The sequence below is a fragment of the Manis javanica genome, chromosome 4, assembly GCF_040802235.1.
Source record: "Manis javanica isolate MJ-LG chromosome 4, MJ_LKY, whole genome shotgun sequence".
NCBI lineage: Eukaryota > Metazoa > Chordata > Mammalia > Pholidota > Manidae > Manis > Manis javanica.
Window position 1 is genome coordinate 143287314 of NC_133159.1, and position 18337 is coordinate 143305650.

General features: G+C 39.5%; 1 protein-coding gene across 7 annotated transcripts in view; it reads left to right on the plus strand.

Moving 5' to 3' along the window:
• Positions 1-18337, plus strand: part of LOC108407721 (AP-2 complex subunit beta-like) — a 54561-nt gene that overhangs the window by 10120 nt on the left and 26104 nt on the right. For 3 of the 7 annotated variants that reach the window (XR_012130611.1, XR_012130614.1, XR_012130613.1), the window contains 6 exons: positions 244-376; positions 1514-1639; positions 2187-2309; positions 2438-2533; positions 6558-6629; positions 10153-16501. Coding sequence is in view for 2 of the 7 variants with exons in the window: in XM_073235246.1 (XP_073091347.1) it covers positions 244-247 (4 nt within the window). In the remaining 5 variants the exon portion in view is untranslated. Of the gene's footprint in view, positions 1-243; positions 377-1513; positions 1715-2186; positions 2310-2437; positions 2534-6557; positions 6630-10152; positions 16502-18337 lie in introns of those variants that run through there. The other 4 variants (XR_012130615.1, XR_012130612.1, XM_073235246.1 and 1 more) reach the window with 4 other exon arrangements.

Genomic DNA, 18337 nt, shown 5'->3' on the forward strand with positions numbered 1-18337 from the left:
GACTATTTTGGAAGGCAAAGCTGGATTGTTCTCAGCCCTTTGCCACCTTAGTGTTAAAAATTTTCTCTCAGTATCAGAAATAAACTCCTAAATGTCATATACACGTACATACAGTTTAGTTTACAGTTGGAATCTTCACTAATTTTTATTAACATATTGTATATGTAGGCATTGTACAATGCAAAGTACTTCTGAAGAAATATTGGCTCTTGTACTAAAGCTGACATATTTTAATTGTGGTAGGTAAGAACCTTCCTTGCCTGGCTGAAGCTCAAGCTACTATAACATAAGTGCTCTTCACTTGTCTGGGAAATTGTTCCCTCTGGACTTCACTAAAGTTTACCCTCATAGATCCTTTCCATCATTGAAAACACAAGTAAGTATCTTCTGGAAAGAACTTTACAATGAGTTTTATTTCTGTTGTTCATTGACATCTCACACTTATCAGGAAATATCTGTTGAGCCCATGATCTTCTAGGCCCTGAAGATAGAGTAGTGGATAGTAAAAAATCATAGCCCTCCTGGAACACGTATTCTGAGGGATGGGGCAGAAGTGTATATAGTATGTATATATAAAATAATATATAATGTGTCAGATAATGATAAGTGCTAACAAGGAAGATAAAGTAGGAAAAGATCTAGTAAGCAATGCTGGCCATTTGGGGGTGAGGAATTGTATTTTATATAGAAGGGAAGTCAGGGAAGGCCTCCCTGAGAAGGTGGCGTTTGTATAAAGAACTGAAGGAGGTCAAGGAGTTAGCCAAGGAGATCTGGGAGGAAGGGAAAGAAACACAGCTTATTCATCTTGTATCCTTAACTGAATATAGTCAGCTAGCTGCTCATGTTACCCAAGAGCTATCAAAGTTAGGTTAGTTTCTGAAGAACCCTCAAAGATAATTAAATATTCAAGATTTCATGAGACATTTAAGTGTAGGTGGCAGGAACTAGAGCAGGAGAAAAGGTTGAGAGAATATTGCAGTACTTCTGTTAAAAAAACAAAAACTCTCTCAAAGATTCTATTATCTTGAAGGCAAGCAGTTGGGTAGTTTTCTCTGTCAACCTACTTCTTCCTGCATCTTACAATGAAACCTTCAGCCACACTTGGTTGGTATCTCTCACTATAAAATAAAACTCAGAATGCTTAATTTGACTTCCTGTAGGTTGAGGAGAAATGGGCTGTAAGGCAGGGAGCCCTTACATAATAAGGGGACACAGAACTCTGAAAAGGAAGGTAAATGGTGTGAGCTTCAAGAGTTCGGTTATTAGCCAGTTTCCGTCCAATTTGACTATCCCTTATTGCTGATTTCCTAAAGTCTTCTGATGTCCCTGCTCTGCCTGTAGTTGGCTGGCTTTGCAGTATTAGATCCCAGTTTTACCTGTGCATGGAGCTTTGACTTATATAATTGATTCTCTAATTTCTTAATACTTGGGCCATGGACCTCTGACACAGTATAGACTGGATTAAGCAAAGAAATTATAATTCAAGATGTTAATTTTCCTTTTCTGCCCTCAGCATCTGTGAGCAGCTAACTCCCTGACTATCTCATGTCAACTCAGTGGTGGTGCTTTCAGCATTAAGAGTCCTAATGAAATTTCTAGAGTTGTTACCTAAGGACTCTGACTACTACAATATGCTGCGGTATGTCGCCCTGAGGAATATCAACCTAATTGTCCAGAAAACATTGGGAAAAGATGAATTGGTGATAATAATAGTGTGTGTAATATTGAATTAAACCTAATAATATCAATATATAAAGAAGCAAGTGTTAAGCTCTGTTTAATGTATGGAAATGAAAATGTGTGGCAGAGGAACTTGCCCAGAGTCAGCAGGGCATTGATTTCAGAGTGTTCCTGTAATAAATGCTTGGTGTTGCTCTCCAATTGGGTTTGTTTTCTGAGGGCCTCTTAATGGTATCCTAGCTACTGCCTGCTTAATATGCTGCAGGCCATTGTCTGGAGGCAGAGTGTCATTCTTCCAGCAATTTTTTTTGGCAGTATATATCCTGACCATTAAAAGGAGTAAAAATGTCTTCCAAATAGAGGGGTGTAGAGGAAGTTTGTGGATTTTTTTTCCCATGGGGGGAATGGATAGGGAGCAGAGAGGCACAGCTTAGATATATGTAGACTCAGAAGGATATAGCAATATATGTGTCACCTGTCTTGTCTTGTTGGGTTTCTTCATACAGCAGGCCTGAATCTTGAAGCAGGAAATCAAAGTCTTCTTTGTGAAATACAATGACCCTATCTATGTTAAACTAGAGAAGTTGGACATAAAGATTCGCTTGGCATCCCAAGGCAACATTGCTCAGGTGGGACCTAAAGCAGATTCAAATTTATAGTGACTTAGATCTTAAGATCTGGCTTTCAGAAAAAGGTAGGCTATGAAATTGCTGTTTGAAAGTCCTTCCTAATCATCCACTTCCTGGATTTTTACCAGGTTCTAGCAGAACTGAAGGAGTATGCCACCCACGTAGATGTTGACTTTGTTCATCAAGCTGTGCGGGCCATTGGAAGGTGCGCCATCAAGGTGGAGGCAAGTGTCTGGTGGTAGCTCTGATGACATTAGGGGATTCTGAGTATTCACTCCTTTCTTTAAAATACATTTTTAAAGTTTATTAAAGGAATAAAGGACATAGTTAAAATATTAAAGAACTTTAAGTAAAAAGCAGGTATCCCTGGTCCCTCCCCTGCCAGAGAGAATCATTTTGACTGTTTCTCATTTTAGTTATTTTGATTACTTCTGTATCTCTAATATGCTCATGCATTATTTATTGATTTACCAATTATAGACATTGTCTATTAACTTTCTGCTATGAGATAAGCAACTTAGTTCATATATCCTACCATTCCTACTTGTACCCTCCTGTTCTCCAGTATAGTTATATCATAAAGTTTATGTTCCTATTTTGATTATCCTTATAAATTGAGATAATACACCTATATTTCTTGTTCTGTCAACTATAGGCCCACAAAACAGTATGCATACTGTGACTGTAACTATGTAGAGCCAGTACAATACACATGATGGTTATTTTCTTACACAGTCTTCTTTTTCTCGAGCTTTACAATGACCTTTTTTTCTTGAATTCTGTGTCTTCATTGTACCTCTGTCTTCATCCAGCTTTTCAAGTGTTTTATCAAGTCTGTATAAGCATTTTGTCCTAGATCCTTTGTGCTTCCTGTCCTCTGTCCTCTCTCTTCTTCCAGTCTGGCTGATTGCTTTCTTGGTTTCTGCACAGCCATCATTCCATAAAACCACTCTTTACTGCTGTTTCCTGTTATTGTTACATTTTTTTATAGTGTTCTTTTTTTGTGGTTGTAATAGCTTCTGAGTCTGAGATATGAATGACAGTTATTTGTTTCTGCAGTTTGAATTTAATCATCTGGAATATTATATGGGTAACATTTTCTTATCTGTATATATCTTTAATAGAGGTGTTTACCATGCATATAGTAAGTTGCAGCCCATTTATATTAAGAATGAGATAACAGAAAGTTCACTAGGATTTCTGTGCACGTGTAGGTAGCACTTTGTATTCGCAGGTTTTCTGCTTTCGGGCAGGGAGTTGGTCTTGGTAGTCCTGGAGCCTCTCTGTGGTCTTACAGGGCCGATTGGTTTCTAGCTCGGTTGCAGCCTTCCAGTAGGTATATGAGCTACAACTTGCATTGCCCTGCTTCATCAGTCACCAGTCCTCCACTTGTTTTTCCTCATTCAGAAATTTGTTGAAATTAATGATGGCCTCTATTCACTGTAATTGGTAGATTCAGAGCTCTGTGTTTGTTCTTACTCCTTGACTGTGTGCAGTTCTATTTAGATTCAGAGTTGGACCATATGATTTCTCAAAGATCCTAAACTAATTTGTGTTTATGTCCAGTACTTCCTGGGAAAAGAAGGAAACACATGCTGTGTCAAGCTTCTATGAAAGCCAAGTTCTTAATTGTCCTTCCTTGTTTTTATTCAACTCAGTGCTGTTTTGTTAGTTAGCAGTGATACATCATTTAGTAAGAGTTGTTACAGCAAGGAGTTAATCCTGGTTTCCACTCTTGGTTCTGCTCAGTCGCTTCAGATAGTTAATACAGTTCAGTCACTCTGTTTCAGAAATGTGAAAGTCTGTTTATTGGATCTTGATATACTTAATGTAGACAGTTTTCAGAGAGACTCTGGTAGTGTAAGAGTCATTTTGTGGTTTTTACTCCCACACTGTCATTGTCTTATTGACCTCTGATAAACCTGTAAATAGTTGTATAAGATTATATCCAAAGTCAAAAAGATTTTTCTCTCCCTGGAGTTACTAAACATTGTTATCAAAGCATTTATATTCCTGGAGGCCATTGGTGCCATATATTGTGACTAAATGGAAATGTTGTCATAATGTGGAAGAGATAAGCGCCCTTATTATTCTTTTTCCTTACCTGCTTTTTTTAGTTCTGCAACTTAAGTCTTTAACCTCTATTCTACCATTTTCCTATCATTTTTAGTCCATCTTCTTTATAGTAACATGTCCCTATCCTCCTTTCACTGGTTAAGAGTAAAGATTCCGGAGCCAGACTGCCTGAGTTTGAACCCAGGTCTGTCATTTATTAGCTTTGTGACTCAATTTCCTAATCTGTAAAGTGGGGATTATGGTAGTTACCATCCCATAAGAATGTTGTGAGATTTAGATGGGTGAATACACGTAATGCCCTTCTATATGTGCCTAATGTATATATGACTGTTAACTGTTATTATTTGGTCCCTCAGTTGTGCCCAAAGCGTTTTCCTTGGCTTTTTATTTATAGCACCCATTTTTTGCACAACCCAGGGCTAAGTACTGTGGGAGCCACAGATGTATAAACATTGTCTCCAGAACATGACAGTGATAGGTAGAAAGAAAGAATATGCATCAAAAGAGAGATGATAATTAAGTACTAAAAGAGATACAGTCTCTAGGTACTGTAATTCACCAGACCCTGTAATCACTGGGATATGGAGGTGAGGGAAAGCCGCTTTGGATAAGTGACAATTTTAGCTGGGACTTAAAGAGTAGCTATAATTTGTTAAATAGGGGGAAAAATGTTTAGTGTAGGCAAAGGCATGACTCCAGGAATGATCAGGATTTCATAGACCAGTCTGGCTGTAAAGAACTGGTTAGGAAGCAATGAAAGATTTTGAAAAACCTTGACTCTCAGCTATCAGGGTTTGAAAGTTGCAGTATGAGGATGGAGAGCCATTGAAAGTTTTCAAGCAAGAGAGACAAATGATTAAAGCAAGGGGATTGTTTTAGATACCATATGTAGCGTGATCTAGAGAGGAGAGCTTGATTCAGGGAGACCAAACAGGATGTACTACCAAAGCCTAGGAGTGAAGTGAAAAGGGGCTGAATCAGAATGGTTGCACTGGGAGTAGAAAGAAAATCCTGAGAGCACCACAAAGGAAGAGTCAGTAGGACTTCCTAAGTGACCGACTAGAGCTGGAGGGTGGGATGTGCAGGAAAAGAGAAAAAGCAGATTTGACTCTAAAGTTTCTGTCCTGGGTGATGAGGAGAGTGATGGTGGTAGAACAGGGGGAAATAACAGCAGCTGGGAAGGAGAGCCCGTTTGCAGGAGACGAGTTCAGGTGTAGGTGCCTTTTATCGGTGAGCGTAAGGCATGCAGAAGGCTTCTGGTTGGGTGGAAATTTCCACTAGGCAGAGGAGCAGACAGGTATCTGATCTATTTCTGACTGCCCTGAAAAATAGGGAACTTGTTGCTGAGGGAAGAGAAGCTAAAGGGAAAGATTCGAAGTCATCCAGAGAGTCAGTGGTTGAACGTCAAGCATTTAACAGCTTCTTTTAAGCACAGGTAATTTATGGACACATTTTCCGTGTTTAAAAAAAGAAAAAAGTCACAGAAGTATATAGGATAAAATGTGGAAATCCCACTCCACCCTGCCTACCGCCCATAAGATAACTCCTGTTACCATTTTGCTGTGTGTCGTCCCTTCCAGTCTGTTCCCTTTGCATTTCCCCCCAGGGAGGTAGTACATTACTCCTTGCTTGGTGATTTGGGCGTTTCCCTCGGCACTGTCTCTGAGAGATCTTTCCATATTAGTCCCTCTAAATTCTAATTGCCCTTCTCCTTCTAACAACTGGAGAGATCTCAACAGTGGGCCCTGAGCCAAGTATTTGCTATATAAAGAAATCATAGTGTTCCTTTATATTTATTGTTGATGATAAATTTTTGCCATTTTTTCTGTTTAGTTGTTCATCATTTTCTCTTTGGAAGGAGTCATTTGAGATACCTAGGTGATTTTAGGAAAAAATACTTACTTTCAAGGTAATTAACTGGCATTATCTGCCCGAGAAGTTGGACAGATAGGAAGTTCAGTTTCTGAGGAGATGCCCTATTGTTTGTGCCCCGTGTTACATGTTTATTAGCTGTGCAAACTGGGAAGCTGATAGCTGTGGACACTAGAAAGCTGATATTTTCTGCACTTGAATATTCCCCTGGTTGCCATGATAAGGTTGCCATGATTCTTTTGCTTATTCTGTTCATTCTTTTCCTACCTATTCAAGGATATGTACTGTGTTTCTTCACAGAAATTTCCAAGGAAACTCTATTTCTTAAGTTGAAGAAAATACATGGAAGTCATACACTTGGGCTGAGAAACTGTGAGTATATTCTCTTCAAATACGAACATGAAAAATTAACTGCATTGTAACATGTTTCTTGGTCAAGAGTTTTGAGGTCAGTAGTTCTGAGAAAAGGTATTTCCCTTTCCATATCTCAAACCGACCTCTACTGATTGCAATTCTATATTTATTTTAAAAATTAAATTTGGTGGGTTCTCTTTAAGAGTCAACTTAAACTTACTTTCCAGTATGTAAAGAACACATGATCATGTTCTCGATATATAAAAATGAAATAACAGGAAGAGTGAAAACCTTCCGTGTGCCCTAACTTCCCACCCCTGAGGTTACCACTACTCTGAATTTAGTATATATCCTTCCAGATCTTTTTCCATGCATTTGTCTACGTAAGTATTTACAGATAGTAAAATAGGTTTGTTGTGTGATTTTCTTACCTTTTCTACATGAAGGATAACATCCCATGACTGAATGCTTTCACTTTTTGACACGATTTAGATTTCTTCGCACTACATAGAAGGCTACCCCATTTATTTAAACTCCTGCATAATATTTTATGGTATAGATTTATCACAGTTAATACTTCCTGTGTTGCTGGATGCTTAGATTCTGTTGTTTTCTTGTCACATGCATCGCTCCAATGAATATCCTTGTACTCGCATCTCTGTCAACATGAGCAAGTATCTCTGTAAAAGAGATATCTAGAAGTGGAATTGTTGGGATTAAGACTGTGTAGGTAGAAAATCTGAATTGCCCTCAAAACGGTTGTGCAATTTATACTCTAATCAACAGGCCATGACAGCTTCGTTTTTCTACACCCTCTGCCACTGGGTATTTTTTTGGCTGGTGTGTGATGGGTGAATAAGAGGGGCCCCATCTGAGTTTGAATTTTTCTGATTAGTTGGGAATTTAAATATCATTATGTGTCTTCCAAACATTTGTATTCTCAGAATTGTCTGTTCTTTGCCTATATTTTTGTTGTCTGTAATTGTTTTTATTTATTTGTAGAAAAGTCAGTTTAGACACAAGTGATTTTGGAAAAAATATTTATATTTAAAGTAATTGACTGGCATTTTTGAAGACTATTGTATCATTAATCATTCGTTCAACTTGGACAAGTCAAATGACCTGTGAATTAATATTAAAAGACATGACAGTCATAGTAATCTAAAAATAGGGATTATGACCACCCTCAAATAGACCCCCCTTAGTTGGATATCTTATTTGCAAGGAAAAAAATGCTAGAACCAGACAGTTGTTTTTTTCAATTTATGAATTTCTTTAATACTATATATAGCTTATATTTCCCATGATAGAATATGATGTGGAGATTCTATTTCCCAGACTTCTAAGAAAAATGAAAGTAACTTGACACAAGAGATAAATAACAGCAGTTCCCACTGCAGAGTAGAGTTGAGCGTGAGGGTAGGCTGAGCGGCAGGGGTAGGAAAAACGTTTTGGATTGTGTACATTTTACCTTTGGAAGTTTGAGCCATATAAATATGTATTATATGTTTTTAAAAAATAAACTGAAGTTTAAACATTAATTTTTAAATCGCATGTGTTGTAGAGTTTATACAGTATAACATGAGTCCAGTAAGGTTAGAAGATTTCCAAGTCAGTTTGAGATTTATACTTGGTAAGGCGGAGTTTCCTAACTTGGAGTCAGTGGTCCCCAGGGCAGGATTTCATAACTTTTTATGTTCTGTGAATCTATTTGGTGATCGACAGAAGCCTACCTAAGAAGAGATGTTTTTAAATGTATAATAGGTTAAAATACATGTGAAAACAAAGAAAACCAATTACATTGAAATACTCTTAAAGAATAGTTAGTAGTGATATAGTAATAAATCTACTTTTCTTACATTAAATAACAATATGTAGTGGTATTTATTATAATGGTAATTATCATATGCAGTGGCATTTATTATAAGGTGAAGGTAGTGATGAGAATAAAGGAATTTTGAGAGGTCTGCAGCAAAGACATGATATGAACATATCTGATTTCTACTGGGGGTCAGATGAGCTATACTGCTACTCTACTGTGGTTTGCTACCTACATTCATGATGAAAGGAAATGCCATTTTAGAGGTTTTTGAAAGTAGAGACAGACATGATTTCCCATTCAGGTTCGTACCCTGCATCCAAGCCATTCTGTTCACAGACCTGTGCCCTAAAGGGATGATAAACAAATGGAAATTGCATGTGCGCTTTTGCACATATTCAAGAAAGTCACGTGTTCTAGGAAAAGGGTTCATAGCTTTTACGAAATTCTCAGGAAGTTCTTGTCTCAAAAGATTGAGTCACAAATGCAGATGAAAAGAAAGACATTTCTTTTTCCTGTAAAATTGTATTCATGCACATGATGATAGAGATTATTTGTTTTAACTAAAGGTAGTATATCTGAAAATCAATCTATCACTGTGAATTCATTTCACAAATATTTACAGAGCATCTACTATGTGCCAGGAACTGTTTTATGTACCAGGGATACAAGCCCAAGAACAAAAAGACCAAATATACCAGTTCTGAAGGGATTTACAAATATGTAATATAAAAAATATATTAACTATAATAGATAGGTATAATTTCAAGTAATGATGAGTGCTTTGGAGAGAAAGCAAGCAGGGGAAGGCGAGTAAATCAATTCCAGAATGGCCTACTGTTGGCATGTATGTATAGGTAAGCCGAAAAAAAACCCACTCTGTGCCCTGTCAATTTCCTAGAAGTTACAGAGGTGGGGAGAAGGATAATTGCCAGTAATGTAGAGTCAAGAATGAATATTGCAAAATTCAGAAGATTGCTTTAGTGAAAGAAAGTGTGATCAGAAGTTAAACATGAATGTTTCTCTAATGTTAGTTCATACCTGGTTTTGATGTTTTCATTGTGTAAGAAAATTTTAGATCCCCCTTTAACTCTGATTCCCTATAGTCCTACATATTTTTGCTTTAGTCAAAAAATATTTGGAGTTCTCCAGATCAATGTTTTATTCCAGATTCTTGCGATGTGAAGCTCCTTTTTGGCATAATTTTTCGATGACACTCATTCTCAGTCTAAACTTTCCTTTAAAGTTGAATTTATTAGGGTTATTTAAAAAAAATTACTACCATGTCATCCAAAAACTTCACCGAAACAAATCCCATTAATTTAAAATACATACTCTTTAGTTATTCCTTGTCTTACCATGATATTCTCTCCTGAACCAAACAGTCTGACAAGGGCATCAGCCAATCAGAAGACACTGCCATCAACAGCTGAGTTTCCTCCTCCATCTCTTTTCTGTTCCTATTGGAATCTTGTCAGTATTTATAATTTTTAAAGTTAGAATTAGTATACAAGTTTCATATTTGTCCTGATTTTTTCATATACCATCATTTCTTATGACCTTTTTGTATTTCATCAACAGAGTACACATAAGTTTTGTTATGTGATATGGGGGGAGGTAGAGTTTTGTCCAACTGTCTATTGTTATGAAAAGGGTTACGATAAACAGTGTTGGACATATTGATTTTTTTTTTTTCTCTTTGGATCATTTCCATGGAAATAGGAAACCATTACCTGACAGAGATGAGAGAACAGTCATAGCATCACCTGGTGACCATTCCCCCTTCATGTTGGGAGCCGGGGCTATGTCCCTTCCCCCACGTCTGAACGCAGCATGGGAAAGCACAAGCTTGAGAGCAACCGGTGCAGTCCTTGGAAGTTATCTGCTCACAAAAACATATCTTGTCCTTGAAGATGAGCCAAGACTCCTCACTCTGAAAATAGGGAGACCTTGAGGATGTGTGGAAACACCTCCCCGCCAGCGCCACCTAAGGTCCAATTATCTCCTGACCCACCCCTTACTTGCTACTTGTATAAATTGAGCCTGTAAACAATAAACTTTGCCAGCTTGATCAGACATCCTGTCTTGCTGGTCATTCTTTGTGTCTCTTGCTTGTCTCATTTCTGCAGGCGTCTCCGGCACACTCCATGTTCGTCCCGTGGGCCGGGACAACTGGCGCCCAACGTGGGGCCCTGGGACTCCTGCTGAAACGTCTGCTCGGAAGCCCTGGCCAGGCATTCTTCTGAGTCATCACACGGGTATTGACCTGATGTGGACTCTGCGTTGAGGATCACGGCGGATCACCTGTCCGTAATACAGATCCCGGAGAGGTGAGTAGACACATCACCCAAGCAAGCATCTTAAATACCTCCTGTGAGTTCTCACTGATCCCCTCCCTCTAGTTTGCTGCCGCGATTTATTCCTTGTTTTGTCCTCTGGTTGTTCCTCTCTGAAAACCTTGTGCTTACTTTGGGCTAATGGTCGTTCACCTCTAGGGCCTGCACAAGGGACTCTGACTACAGAGTCCCTGCCCTAGAGGGTCCGAGCAAGCGGATTATACTTGCCGACTGTCCTACGTAAGCAAGGGCTCACCTGAGCTGATGAGAGTGCCTCCAGTAGTTCAGAACATTGGCGTGGTTGCGGCTGCATTAGTATAATTCCAAGTTACATAGAGTTGAAATCCCAGCCGTCCTAATGGGCAACTCTCTGAACTCCCACGAGGTATTTCTTAGCGGACTCAGGGAGTCCCTCAGGACACGAGGAGTAAGGGTTAAAAGAAAAGATCTTAGACAATTTTTTCCTTTATTCATGAGACTTGCCCCTAGTTTCCCCTCGAAGGCACTATCAATCATAAATGTTGGAAAAGAGTTGGTGATGCCCTCCAAGACTTTTATCAGACCTTTGGCCCTGAAAAAGTCCCTGTTTCAGCATTTTCTTACTGGAACCTTATTCACAACACACTTGAGGTTCATTCTTAAGATCCTGACATTAAAGATATAATTAAAACAGGAGAAATAGCCCTTAAGGAAAACTCCCGACCACCCTATGCCTGTCCTTCAGTATCCGTAGATATCCCTGAAGACCCCACCGCTCCTATTAAAGAATCTCCTAAACCTCAACCTAATATAAAATCTCCAGACACTCACGATAAACCTGATTTTCCTAAAATCCCAAATATCTATCCTTCACTCACGTCTTTAAAACACCAAACAAATCATTTAAACATAAACAATGAAGAGTCCTTAGAAGAACAAGCCGTCCACTATCATGCAAATGAAGACCCCTGGCGCCTTACGGCGCCAGCCCTTTATAGTGCCTCTAATAAAAGCTTCAGACCCCCTCCATATAAACCTATTTCCCCTCAATGTGCCCCTATATTTCAAATCCTTGATCTAGAGTCATTTCACAAATTCCCCCTTTCAATTGACCCCATCCGACAAGCAAAAATTTCTCTAACCAAAGAAGTTTCTTCACTTAAAGACATTTTGCAACAAAAATGTGAACATGTTCAGCTCATTAAAGAGATTAAAGCCCTTGATGCCGAACTAACATTATTAAACCCCATGCAGACTCCCTCACTCCCCAAAAAACCCATAAAGAAAGTGAAACCTAAAAGCCCAATCCTAGCCCTCCCAATCACTCGTGGTCTCCCGCTCACCCGCGGTCGCCGCCCAGAAACCCCCCCCCCCCGAAGTCAGAGAGGAGAGCGAGGACGAGAACACCCCAGACTCCCAAGACCCAGATATTCCAAACCAAGACCAGAGTTCTGAGAGCCCTCAGACAATGAAGAGTCTGGTGATCGTATAGAAAAACCAGCTAAAGCCCAGAAATACTGCCGCCTTAACCTTAAACACTTAAAAGACTTAAAAACAGCTGTTACCAATTATGGCCCCACAGCTCCTTTTACATTTGCCTTAATTGAAAGCCTGAGTGACCGGTAGTTGACTCCTAATGACTGGCTTTCCCTAGCTCGAGCCGCCTGGTCAGGAGGAGAGTGTTTTATGGCGCACTGACTTTGTAGAAAATTGCCGTGAGATTGCGCAGCGCAATAGTGAAAGTAAAACTTCACGCGCATGGACAAGAGATAAACTGGGCGAAGCCCCTATGAAACAAATGAAGCCCAAGCAGCCTTCCCCCCAGGCCTTTTAGCTCAAATCCAAAATGCAGCCCTTAAAGCCTGGCAGCGCCTCCCTCCTAAAGGCTCCGCTACTACCTCCCTAGCAAGAATCCCGCTCCCATCCCCCTTCTGAAGCCTCCCGGCCAGCTTCCCCTTCTTTTAAAACACACCCTTCAGATCCTGTTACAAACTCCTCCCAGGACCCAAGCGAGCTCCCGCCCTTGCCAACAATTGAGTCTCTTTCTCCGTCCCCTCCCCTTGATAGTTCTGCCGATCCTGTTATTTCTCCCCCAAGTATTTACCCTACTCTCATCTACTTAAACCCTGATGAGCCCCTTAGTCCCGCAGATGAGGCCACGCTAGAGGAAGGGGCAGCACGCCATAATAATTCTGACTAGCCATCAAAAGGCCCTGCTATTGTTCATGCCGCCCTGCTCATCCCTGCCGCTACGTCCCACCCTCCAACTATAAACCCACCTGTAAGCCTGCCTCCCTTCCTCCCACCACCACCTTATCATTTCCCTGTCCTTGACCAAGTGTTCCCTGCCTCATCAACTCTCTCCCGCGAGCGTCTGCATATGACAAATGACCTCTCAGTCCTCAGGCACATGGTCAAAAACAGAAAAGCAGATTCAACTCCTGCAGGCCGTCCGTGATTTAGATCAAGAGCTCTCCAAATTGATTCACATAACTTAACATCCCAAAACCTCCTCAGCAGCCCCAGGGAAGCCAAACAAGCTTGTGACTCAGATCAGGGCTCTAGTAGCAAAAAGTCACACAGTCCCTGCATTTATCAGACAGGCAGGGGCCTCTTGAGGAATGACAATAGCTCAGGCAGAAAAAAACTAGGAAAACTAACTGAGAGCAATTTGATCCCTAAACTCTAAAAAGAAGTATCTTATCTTCTGCACACAAACCTGGCCCCAGTACAAACTCTGATTAGAGAGGCTTGGCCCCTGAAAGAAGTATGCAATATAATGTTATGCAGCTAAATATATTTTGTCACAAGGGAAGAGGATAGTCAAGAGTTCCATGAACTGCTACAATGTAGAGCTAGTTTTCTCAATTCTTTTAGTGAACATCTATTCTATTTATTAAGTTCATCACTGTCTTTGAGAATTGAGAAGTCTTAAACTAAACTCCCTGAGATAGAAGAAATTTATCTTCTGCAATACAGCCTGGCTTTAAATGACTGGAGCTAGAATTGTACTTGCATTCCATTTCCAGCCCCCTAGACACACATAGTCCCTATCAGTTCAGAGCCTTCAGCGGCCCTGTTAGTCTGGGGCTGTCTAAACCTTAACCCAGTTATGTAAACTGCTTGCCTTTAGAGTGTATTCTTGAAAACTGAAGTACTTTCCATCAAATAAACTAAGAAGAAAGAAGACCATTGAGTATTAGAAACTCAAATCTTTATGTCAGTTTGTCTGTGTATATGTATTTGTATGAAGAGTGTTACTAACTGTAGTCATTATGTCTCAGTCTGTATGTTCGTGTGTCTAAGTGTGTAAAAAATATATATATATTTTCTACCTCCGGAGGGTATTAATAAAATTGATTTAAAAATATGCACTTGTGAAAATTGGGCATTCTAAAACTTCCAGAAAATCTAATTAAAAAATATTATGCATTAATGCTAATTTAAGCTTAACTGAAATGGACATGTCTTTATAGTTATTAGCTGCCAAAGTTTACTTAAAGTCATTTAAGTTGATGTTACCTGTTAAATATTCCAAGAAAATACTTAAAGAAAGGCTTGACTTTGATGTATGGTGAAAGTTTATAAGTAATTTAGCATAGTTGCTAAAAATAAGTAAACAAGTGTAGCAAATAAACCTTTTAATAATAATAATACTGTATTAATCTATAACAATGTATATATCTGCAAACAGCTTGAGAATTTTTGTGGTAACCAAAATTCTTAAAGTTTGCCAAGTTATTTAAGAAAATAAGATCTTAATATTAAAAAGACTAAGCTAAGTGTTGTTAACAACTATGTAACCTTCTGCATTCGCTTTTAAACTTTCTTATTATCATTCTAGTTAAATAATAAGTGTTATTTAATAACTATAATTCTATTTGGGCAAGTGCCTTAAAAACTTTTGACAACTTCCCAAGACCAAATTTAAAAAGTATTTTTACCTCTCGATTAACACTGATATTTTCCAGAGGGCCCCTGGAACATATCAGTAGAATTTCTTCTCTTCATCAAGAAAATATTTGACTAATTTGGCTTATTTACCTGATACATACTTACCAAAAAAGCACTGTCAAAAGGAATAATGCTAAACTTTATTACTGAATGTTTTATGTTACATAAATATCACTCTTCCCCCTAAAGTGCTTAGTCTTGATTCCCAATTAAATTTACCTGTTACTGTAAATGTGTATGTATTAATTGTACTCATGTGCCCTCTTATTATAATTCTTCAATCAATGTAAATGGTCTTCTGGATATAGACTTCCAAATAGTTGGGTATTTTTGCGTAATAACAAAAGATATCAAGCCCTTTCTCCACACTATCGAGGTGTTTGTAGTGTGGGACGCATTCTTCCTGCTCTAATAGACCACCTGGATATAAGCACAAGAGACTTCTCCGAGTTCTGCCATCTGACTGTGATGAAAACTTGAAACTTTGAGGTCCTGTCGCTGTTGCAGTTGCAGCTGCATTCCTCCTGCCAGTTCCTAGACTTGTCATTGGAATGCAGAAAGAGATATCTAAGCTGGCCTGTGCATATAGCAAAACAACAAACTTGACTGCTTCTGTATTATCTGAACTCAACCAAAAACAGAGAATTGCGAGCTGCAGTGCTTCAGAATCGCGCTGCTGTGGACTGTCTGATGTTAAAAGAGCATGTAAGATATGATCAGTTTCCAAGAATGTGCTGTTTCAATTTCTCAAACTACTCAAAATCAATTAGATGATATCCATCATATTGTCAATAAGTTTTTACAAATGCCTAAGCTATTTAGCTAGTTTTTTAGTTTCATTAGAGATAACTAGTAATTGTAAGTCTGCCTTTGTTATGTATCTATATTCCTATTGTTAATGTGTATATGCAATTTAACTAGTAGTTTGTTAAAACCTATATATATATTCAAGTTATGTCTGTCTTTCGACATGTTCAAAGAACCCCTGAATAGTGTCTGGCACGCTGTCACACCTCTCTTAACCCTAAGCATTTTATGTCTTCTATTGCTGTTACTAGGGCCTTGAGTCCTTTGTAGCATGTGGAAACTCATCCAACAAGCCTTAAGAGACCTGCATTATTTGAAACTGCAGACGGCCCCCCACTTGTAAATCATAACATCTAAAGTCAAGTATGGTAGCCAGTGACGGGTAAGATATGGTTGAATGGTAAATACCAACCTAAGACAGGGAGTGGTCGACAGAGGACTATGCCCCCATGACGGGTAAGGATTTACTTCAACCATACAACCTAAGACAGGCACATACCTTGACCCAGTCTGAGTTAGGCTGGTTATTTTATTAAAGAAAAAAGGGGGAGATGTTGGGAGCCGGGGCTATGTCCCTTCCCCCACGTCTGAACACAGCATGGGAAAGCACAAGCTTGAGAGCAACCGGTGCAGTCCTTGGAAGTTATCTGCTCACAAAAACATATCTTGTCCTTGAAGATGAGCCAAGACTCCTCACTCTGAAAATAGGGAGACCTTGAGGATGTGTGGAAACACCTCCCCGCCAGCGCCACCTAAGGTCCAATTATCTCCTGACCCACCCCTTACTTGCTACTTGTATAAATTGAGCCTGAAAACAATAAACTTCGCCAGCTTGATCAGACATCCTGTCTTGCTGGTCATTCTTTGTGTCCCTTGCTTGTCTCATTTCTGCAGGCGTCTCTGGCACACTCCACGTTCATCCCGCAGGCCGAGACACCTTCACACATTCTGGCCACCGCTGCTGTTCCTTGTAATGTGGTGAATTTCCAGGCAAGGTCAGGGACTTTGAGGCATTCTCAGGGCTCCAGGTGTTCTTTGTGGGAATGAAAATTTTTTGTCTTGGGATCCTTTTAAATGTATGTGACTATATTCTTTGTAATGTGAACCACCGTATAACAGAGATTGCCCTTGCTTTCAGATACAGAGCAGGTAGTAGTAATTGAATTGTTGTAAGCTATGAGAAAGGAATTAATCTATGAGGTGGAATTCATATCAATATGTGACTAACAGACCCTGTGAGGGAAAGCAGAATGTTTATATGCAGAACTTGGTGGAAATAGTTCACAAAGCAACATAGCATGTTCTCAGATGCCCCAAGGTGATTGAAGGATGTACAACTGTTAATATTACCTCCCAGGAAGGTGATTCCCAGGGAAGGGACATTTGCTTTTGAAATCTTAAAGACTTTCTTCTGTAGTGGATCTCTTATCACTCCCTTGCTCCACTCTGGGAGACACTGGCTGTATACTCTCCTGCTCACCAGGTGTGAAGAAATGGGTGCGAACCATCCTGCCAGGCATGTTGTCTTTCCTGTGGGACTAGGTGAAGCAAAGGCGTGAACATTCGTGGGCAAACTCAGGTGTCAGGCTTGTCTGTGAATTATTCCCGTTCCCTTCATTCTGCATTCTGGAGAAATCATTGGCAGGATCTCTGTTTTCTAATTTATTCTTCAAAGGTGCATATATTGAGGGTTTTTATTATTATTAATAATACTCTTCATTCATATAATCCTGAGTTGATTCTTTTTCACGGATGCACTATCTGACTCAGGATATCAGTTCTGCCATTCTAAAGTCCTCTCGTGCTCCCTCTCTTTGCTCTGGTTCATTGGCTATCAGCTCATTTGCTTTTGTTTTCTGTCCGTAACGGAGCAGGCTATCCTTGTCATTTGGTCATTCGTGAGTGCAGTTCATGTTTGAGTTGAGATTCTCCTGCTTGTGTTTCCTGGCTCTCGGACAGAGGTGACTTGAGCTGCTGGGGCTTGTTATTCCTAAAGGAGTCCCTGAAAGTCAGAGGAGGTGGGAGGTGCCTTCTGGTGGCTAGACAGAGCGCACACCCTTCCCCCAGGTTCTGGGCCCCTGGCCCGTTGAGCACGGATGCTCCTACCTGGAGGAAAATGCCCTTTGCTCTCTGGCCTGAGGAGGAAGGATTTGGGGCCACGTGCTGCCCCTGCTCCTGCAGCAGCATTTCAGCTCGTCACCCTGTGGGTAATTCCAGGCCATTTCTGGTAGGGAAGCATGTGTGGAGCTGCTCCCACACTTTGCGGTAAGGTTGTGGATTTTTTAATCATGTCTTTTCCATCATTCTTAGGGATTTAGCTGGTGGTTGGAGGAGTAGAGGCTTGGCATTTTCCCATTTGCCAACTTGAAATAGCACAACTTCTTAGGAGAACAGTTTTGTACCCCTGCTGGATCCTAGGGAAACTCAGGCAAATGCATATCAAATTGGAAGTATAAGAAAGTTTAAAGCAGCATTGTTTGTATTAACGAAAGCTAGAAAAATCTTGATATTCTCCAACAGTAGAGTGAATAAATTAAGTCTAGCATAGTTAACAATGGAATATTATTCTTTAGAAACATAAGGCAAGGCACGTAAGTAATCTTTAATTTTCTGGTAGCCACTTAAAAAATAAAAGTAAAAAGAAACATGTAATGTGAATGCATTTTATTTAGCCTTCATGTCCAAAATAATAATATTTCAACATGTAATCATTATATACATCGTTAAGATAGTCTACAATTTTTCGTACTGTCTTTAAAATATCCAAAGTATTATAATTTCTACATGCAATTGGTATGAAACTTATGCATTCATATTCTTTTTTCCATATT